This window comes from Aegilops tauschii, chromosome 7 (genome assembly GCF_002575655.3).
Source record: "Aegilops tauschii subsp. strangulata cultivar AL8/78 chromosome 7, Aet v6.0, whole genome shotgun sequence".
Classification (NCBI taxonomy): domain Eukaryota; kingdom Viridiplantae; phylum Streptophyta; class Magnoliopsida; order Poales; family Poaceae; genus Aegilops; species Aegilops tauschii.
Genome location: NC_053041.3, coordinates 468,897,812 through 468,905,796, shown reverse-complemented (window position 1 = coordinate 468,905,796; position 7,985 = coordinate 468,897,812). Strand labels below are relative to the sequence as shown.

General features: G+C 53.1%; 1 protein-coding gene across 1 annotated transcript; it reads left to right on the top strand.

Annotated features, from left to right (window-relative positions):
* The first annotated feature begins 3,084 nt into the window (after positions 1–3,084).
* LOC109752654 (beta-galactosidase 9) lies at positions 3,085–7,268 on the top strand. The gene is made up of 13 exons (XM_020311554.4): positions 3,085–3,593; positions 3,683–3,749; positions 3,830–4,066; positions 4,406–4,494; positions 4,605–4,710; positions 4,804–4,891; positions 5,018–5,136; positions 5,238–5,402; positions 5,488–5,657; positions 5,748–5,857; positions 5,960–6,069; positions 6,170–6,382; positions 6,485–7,268. The coding sequence occupies exons 1-13, from the start codon at positions 3,226–3,228 to the stop codon at positions 6,794–6,796; spliced, it is 2,154 nt and encodes a 717-aa protein (XP_020167143.1). The 5' UTR covers positions 3,085–3,225; the 3' UTR covers positions 6,797–7,268.
* Positions 7,269–7,985: the final 717 nt, after the last annotated feature.

Sequence of the window (7,985 nt, the reverse complement as noted above, 5' to 3'; positions counted from 1 at the left end):
GTGGTCCCGGTACAATACCGATAACCCCCGAAACTTTCCCGTTGGCCGAAACTGGACTTCCTATATATAATTCTTCACCTCCGGACCATTCCGGAACTCCTCGTGACGTCCGGGATCTCATCCGGGACTCCGAACAAGTTTCGGGTTTCTGCATACTAATATCTCTACAACCCTAGCGTCACCGAACCTTAAATGTGTAGACCCTACGGGTTCGGGAGACATGCAGACATGACCGAGATGACTCTCCGGTCAATAACCAACAGCGGGATCTGGATACCCATGTTGGCTCCCACATGTTCCACGATGATCTCATCGGATGAACCACGATGTCGAGGATTCAATCAATCCCGTATACAATGCCCTTTGTCAATCGGTATGTTACTTGCCCGAGATTCGATCGTCGGTATCCCAATACCTCGTTCAATCTCGTTACCGGCAAGTCACTTTACTCGTACCGTAATGCATGATCCCGTGACCAGACACTTGGTCACATTGAACTCATTATGATGATGCATTACCGAGTGGGCCCAGAGATACCTCTCCGTCATACGGAGTGACAAATCCCAGTCTCAATTCGTGCCAACCCAACAGACACTTTCGGAGATACCCGTAGTGCACCTTTATAGCCACCCAGTTACGTTGTGACGTTTGGCACACCCAAAGCACTCCTACGGTATCCGGGAGTTGCACAATCTCATGGTCTAAGGAAATGATACTTGACAATTGGAAAAGCTCTAGCAAATGAACTACACGATCTTTGTGCTATGCTTAGGATTGGGTCTTGTCCATCACATCATTCTCCTAATGATGTGATCCCGTTATCAATGACATCCAATGTTCATAGTCAGGAAACCATGACTATCTGTTGATCAACGAGCTAGTCAACTAGAGGCTCACTAGGGACATGTTGTGGTCTATGTATTCACACATGTATTACGATTTCCGGATAACACAATTATAGCATGAACAATAGACAATTATCATGAACAAGGAAATATAATAATAACCATTTTATTATTGCCTCTAGGGCATATTTCCAACAGAAATAACGGAGAGTCGGTTACAATGAAAAAATTATTGAGGAATCATGTTAAAAGTTTTTTCATGCATTGACACTTTTTGTTCAAAATTACGAAAGTACACTATACTTGGTTTGCACCCCTAGTTACACGGAAGTGCAAGCACATAAGCGGATTGTTTTGTTCACTCCGGAGTCTTTTGACCCGTACAAGCATAGCTTCAGTGTTGTTTGACCGTGTGTGCGTGTGCGCAGAGACCGGATGTGTGCTCTTGTGTTTTGTATCCCCTTTGGGCGTGTTTGGTTTCATGCATAGCCTCACGCTGCATCGTATCCACCATCCTGGGTGAGTAGCCTGGCTAAGCCGATGCAAAAATGGGTAGAGGTGTATGTTTGGTTGTGTGCATGATATTGGGCAGGCCAACGTGAGATGGTGTTTGGAAGTCTGTATGAGAAATTAGTGAGCTCCTGCACCACCAGCACCCCATGGTGCCGCCGCGACCACCGGCAGTCAGGCCGAGCCGGCACAGGCGCGCCTCCCCCTCCAACGCAGCTCCTGCAAGCACGCGCATCCAGGTACCGGCGAGTAGAGGAGCATGGACGTTCAACGACCAGTGGCGAAAGAGGGAGCTAGGATGGCAGGGTTGAGACGGACGAGGGGGCTCGGGCCAGTTGTGGAGGTGGTAGCTCTGACCGACGGCACGAGAAGAAGCTCCGGACGGCGGCGGCGATTGATTTGTTTCCTCGATCCGGTCTGTGAGTAGAGGAAAGAGAGTTGCGGTGGTAGTTTTGAAGTAATTCTGAACAATATTAGGGTCATTCTCGAGTACCGCTTCGCTTTAAGTGGAAGCGCGGGTGTAGGCGCGATGCTGCATCGCAGGAACACTCGATTCCTGCGTTCCTCTCAGCCTAGCTGGGAGGCCTGCTTTTGCATCAGTTGGGCCAGGCTGAGAAGGCCGCGCAGGACACCAAACAGGCCAGCTTTTGCATGCCTGGTGTGATGCAGGTGCGAGCAGAGAAACTAAACACGCCCTTTATGCTTCATACCGAGTTAATGGAACCATCCTTTGTGGGGGGTGGGGGTGTGGGGGATCAGCAATACTTTATGATTAATATGAGTTTTTGATTGTGTAAAAAAACCGTAGGATTCTTCACATAAGGTTGGAGTGGATCAAAATTTTCTTATAAAAACTAGTACAAATGAATTCTAAAAAAAAGGTTCTGTCAATTCTAATCCTACGAATCAAACAACCCATGTAGAGAAATAATACGAATCTTCAAAATTCCATTACAAAATCGTTCGAATCCAAGATGACGTTAGGGCTTTAGCCTTTTCTTCCCTTTTTTATTTCTTTAGAAATTAAATCTTTGCCTTGTGTCTATTCAAATGGCAGAACGCCTACACGTTCCTATTTTTAAAAACAACACGAAGCAGGGTATATTGCGAAAAAGGCACGGCACTGGCACTTTGGTACCTCGAAAAGGAAAGGAAGCGCGCAAATGTCAGGCCGCCGTGTTGCTTGTAGATATTGCTGAACCCACACCCCCAATATTCAATGCCATCCGGTACGGTCAGTGCCACAACCGCTTCAACCGCCGATTGAATTCACAAACCGCCCGCTCATCAACAGCCTCCATCAAATGAGGCACGTAATTGGGATGCAATGTCATGCGATACAAATCACTTTCAGTTTTATTACTCACGAAAAATGAAATGAGAAGAAGGGATTCCTGCTGGACGCGGGCTCCACCTCTCGCCTCCCAATCCTTTTCCCTCCACTCCACCCTCCAGAATCACGGCAGGGCACACGCTTCCTCTGCTTTCCGCTTCACAGTTTCACCATTCCGTCGACGCCGCCCCTCCCCCTCCCCCTCCTCCTCCTTCCCCAGTGGTAAACAGCATCCGGTAATCCAAAAGGGAGGGGGAAAGATCGAAGGAGAGCAGTTAAACAAGCAGAAAAGATTCCAGAAATCAAGAACACGTTCCCACTCGGGCACCGGCGCCGTCCGTCCGTCCCTCCGTCCAGCCGATAGATAGGCCCCGTCATCGGCACACACATTATAAGCCCAGCGCCATCCACGCCTCCCCTCCTCTCCCACCCGTCCCTCCCTCCCTCCATTGCCCCTCCAGGAAGCCAACCACCAGTTGGAGTTGGTTCACACTGTCCGAGCTGTCAGCCCATCGAGGCGGAGAGAACAGAGCCACCATGCCCTCCGGCGGCCTCCTCCTCGCCCTGCTCGTCGCGGCCGCCTTCGCCGCCGTCGCCAATGCCGCCGTGTCCTACGACCACAGGGCCGTGGTGATCAACGGGCAGCGCCGCATCCTCATGTCCGGCTCCATCCACTACCCGCGCAGCACCCCGGAGATGTGGCCGGACCTCATCCAGAAGGCCAAGGACGGCGGCCTGGACGTGATACAGACGTACGTCTTCTGGAACGGCCACGAGCCGGCCCGCGGGCAGTACCACTTCGCCGACCGCTACGACCTCGTCCGCTTCGTCAAGCTCGCCAAGCAGGCCGGCCTCTACGTCCACCTCCGCATCGGCCCCTACGTCTGCGCCGAGTGGAACTTCGGGTAACCAACTCAATGTGATTCTTGTCCCCCAGCGCTCATTCTTGTTGCTTCCTTGGTGGTGATTTGGATCGTTTTGGGCGGTGTTGCAGTGGATTCCCTGTTTGGCTCAAGTACGTGCCCGGCATCAGCTTCCGGACGGACAACGGTCCCTTCAAGGTACAGTGCTGGCTGAATTGCGATTTGGGTTTGATGATTTGACGACGGAGCTGAGATGAACTGTGGACGCGCATGGGCAGGCGGAGATGCAGAGGTTCGTGGAGAAGATCGTGTCGATGATGAAGTCGGAGGGCCTCTTCGAGTGGCAGGGCGGGCCCATCATCCTCGCCCAGGTGGAGAACGAGTACGGGCCCATGGAGTCGGCCATGGGCGCCGGCGCCAAGCCCTACGCCAACTGGGCCGCCAAGATGGCCGTCGCCACCGACGCCGGCGTGCCCTGGGTCATGTGCAAGCAGGACGACGCCCCTGACCCCGTGGTAATAATCTCATGCCATCTCCTTCTCATCTCGCCATCGCTGCCAATGAATGCCATGGCGGCATGTCCCATGGCGCATTGCCGAAAGAGCAAATTGCGGTGCCAGCTACGTAGTGATTTAACCACTTCGCTTTCTCGCGCCGGGCACATGCTTCTGCCGTTAGGACATCACATCACCGAATCAAGCTGCCCACTTTGCAGCCTGGCACTGCCACCACAAAATATACTCCTACTCTATGCTAGCTACTAGTAATTCGTTCCTTTTCTTTTTAAAATTGAAATATTTGTCAGCTTGTGCTCCCCGGGTAACGATGAACGGGTTCGTGTTGGCCGCATGCAGATAAACTCCTGCAATGGCTTCTACTGCGACTACTTCAGCCCCAACTCCAACAGCAAGCCTACCATGTGGACCGAGGCCTGGACTGGATGGTAAGTTCGCATGACACGACACGTGAAAAATGAAAACCCTCGATGAACTGCACCGGAATTGCAACCTGCTGCAAGCTCACGACATTGTTGACACGGCCGATTTGTTGAAGGTTCACGGCGTTCGGCGGCGCGGTGCCGCACCGGCCGGTGGAGGACATGGCGTTCGCCGTGGCCAGGTTCGTTCAGAAGGGCGGCTCCTTCGTCAACTACTACATGGTGAGCCACCGAGGCTGGAGCTACCACGTGTTGTCACTGGGATTTCAGTTGTAGTGGCAGTGGCACCTAACATTTGATCTGTCTTTCTTTCAGTACCATGGAGGCACAAACTTCGACCGGACCGCCGGCGGCCCGTTCATCGCGACGAGCTACGACTACGACGCGCCGATCGACGAATACGGTACGTCGACCGTTACGCCATCTGTGCAGCAAGCAGGATTCAGAAATTTCAGTTTGTGTTCTGCTTTTCCCGGGTGCAAGAAACAGTTGCAAACTGACGGAAAACCATTGGTGGCATGGTGCGCAGGTCTGATCAGGCAGCCGAAATGGGGTCACCTGAGGGACCTGCACAAGGCCATCAAGCAGGCCGAGCCGGCGCTCGTCTCCGGCGATCCCACCGTCCAGCGCATCGGCAACTACGAGAAGGTTCGGTCTCGTCCCATCCCATTCCATCCCTACACAAATTCAGGTGACGAGAGAGCCAAGAAATGCTTCTGAAACTGATGGAATATCTGTTGCTTGTGCAGGCGTACGTGTTCAAGTCGAGCACCGGAGCCTGCGCCGCGTTCCTGTCCAACTACCACACGAGCGCCGCCGCGAGGGTCGTGTACAACGGCCGGCGGTACGACCTCCCGGCCTGGTCCATCAGCATCCTGCCGGACTGCAAGACCGCCGTCTTCAACACCGCCACGGTACGGCTGCTCAAGAAAGAAACAACACAAGGCAGCCTCAACTGAACGACAGCATGCCCTGACATTCTGTCGATTTGTGGCGCAGGTGAAGGAGCCGTCGTTGCCGGCGAAGATGAACCCGGCGGGGGGCTTGGCGTGGCAGTCGTACAGCGAGGACACCAACGCGCTGGACTCGAGCGCCTTCACCAAGGACGGCCTGGTGGAGCAGCTGAGCATGACCTGGGACAAGTCCGACTACCTGTGGTACACCACCTAGTGAGTGACGGACTGGCCATCTCTCTCTGACTGTCTCCATGGAACCATTCATTGACCTCCGCTGATCTCTGAATTTTCCCCCTGATGCAGCGTCAACATCGACTCGAGCGAGCAGTTCCTCAAGTCCGGCCAGTGGCCGCAGCTCACCATCAACTCCGCCGGCCACTCGGTGCAGGTGTTCGTCAACGGCCAGTCCTTCGGTACTGTCTGAAACTCTGAATCTTTTTGTCCGATATATATCGATCAAATCGAGGCTGAATGTTACTGTACTACTTACTGATGAACATCTGTCCGTGTCCCAGGCGTTGCCTATGGCGGCTACAACAGCCCCAAGCTGACGTACAGCAAGCCGGTGAAGATGTGGCAGGGCAGCAACAAGATCTCCATCCTCAGCTCCGCCATGGGCCTCCCTGTGAGTTTTCATCTCGCATTGATTCAGGCTGCCATGGCCATGGCAGCACCTGCACTGCCTCGGTCCTCAGGCCATTTCTGACATGGTAACTCTCTGGCAGAACCAAGGGACCCATTACGAGGCCTGGAACGTGGGCGTCCTCGGCCCGGTGACGCTGTCGGGGCTCAACCAGGGGAAGAGGGACCTCAGCAATCAGAAATGGACGTACCAGATCGGCCTCAAGGGCGAGTCGCTCGGCGTCAACTCCATCAGCGGCAGCTCCCCCGTCGAGTGGGGCAGCGCCAGCGGCGCGCAGCCGCTCACATGGCACAAGGTCAGCGACGGATCACCGTCGACATTGTCACCACTCGCCACTACTCTTCCATTGCCACTGAACTTTTACAGTTCTGAACTGTTTTTCTCTGCTGACCTGTAGGCCTACTTCGCGGCGCCGGCGGGCAGCGCTCCGGTGGCGCTGGACATGGGCAGCATGGGGAAGGGCCAGATCTGGGTGAACGGGAACAACGCCGGCCGGTACTGGTCGTACAGGGCCTCCGGCAGCTGCGGCGCCTGCAGCTACGCCGGCACCTTCAGCGAGGCCAAGTGCCAGACCAACTGCGGCGACATCTCGCAGCGGTGGTACCACGTGCCGCGGTCGTGGCTCAAGCCCAGCGGCAACCTGCTCGTCGTGCTCGAGGAGTTCGGCGGCGACCTGTCGGGCGTCACGCTCATGACGAGGACGACATGAGGAGCGGGAAGACGTACGGGAGGAGGAAGATGGCATGCAGAAATTGTGAATAATCTGGAGGAAAACGGATGGATGGATGGAGGAAGAGGGCACACGAATACATGTCAGTACATACGGCCTAGATACGGATACGGTTGGTATACGTACAGTCGTACAAAGACTAGTAGGCGTAGTATTTATTCATGGAGAGCTAATTAAAGAGTGTTGGCCGGCGAGGGTCGCCGGAACAGTAGCTCAGGCGCGGCGGCCGGCCGTCCTGCCGGCACACCATCGTTGGTTCTCGATCACAAATGTACTTCGAGCCGTTGGTAGCTGGGTGGATCTGCTCTCAGGCCTGCGCACGCAAGTGCTTTCTGAAGTAAACTGAATCCCTCTTGGTCCTGGGGGAATTATTTTCTGAATCGTCCATTCCTTCTGAACATGTTCTTCAGAAGTTATATGGCAAATCCACAGTGGTTCATTGATTCCAGAATTGTTCACTTCTCGGTGAGCACTCGTCCACTTAGAGAAAATAATTATGTACTACTCCCTCTGTCCTATAATATAAAAACGTTTTTGCTACTACACTAATAACAAAAACGTTCTTATATTACGGGACGGAGGGAGTAGTAATCATCCAACTAACATTCATCATTGTTTGTAAAGTTAAGTTACCTAGAGAAATGATCTGCCATCCATCTGGATTAGTAAGGCATGCAAAAATGCAGCCCGGTGCAAGCTTCTGCTTGCGTAGGATCCGGGGAAGGATCCGACCACTTTCGGTCTATAATAGACTCGAACTCATGATTTCATGGTCACAAGGCAACAACTTTACCGCCGCGTCAAGGCTCCCCTTCATGATACCAAAAATATATTGTTACAAAATTCTTGTGAATAACACATGCTTCCCTAGATAACCTGGGCTCTGGTTAGTATTTCGCGTTCAACTGCAGCAGGCCCAGTTTTATCTGAAGGATTTTTTATCTAACTGATGGAATTTTTTATTTGAACTGACAGGATTTTTTTACCTGAACTGAAAGGTGTTTTATTGCCTCCTCCGACCCCCTGCTGGCCTGCTCTAAGTTTGAACTGACAGAAATTGTTTGATCATGTCTCCGCTGACTGCTGAGTGAGTGAGTGAACGGGGTGCTTCAGAGGCATAGAAGAACATGCAAAAAGATGTACGTACGTGTGCAGCGATCTGAGGCGA

Coding starts and splice junctions, on each gene's coding strand:
- LOC109752654 (XM_020311554.4), top strand. CDS start 3,226: ATGCCCTCCGGCGGCCTCCTCCTCGCCCTGCTCGTCGCGGCCGCCTTC. Junction 5,137..5,237: donor GCATCGGCAACTACGAGAAG/GTTCGGTCTCGT, acceptor TTGCTTGTGCAG/GCGTACGTGTTCAAGTCGAG. Junction 5,858..5,959: donor CGTCAACGGCCAGTCCTTCG/GTACTGTCTGAA, acceptor TCCGTGTCCCAG/GCGTTGCCTATGGCGGCTAC.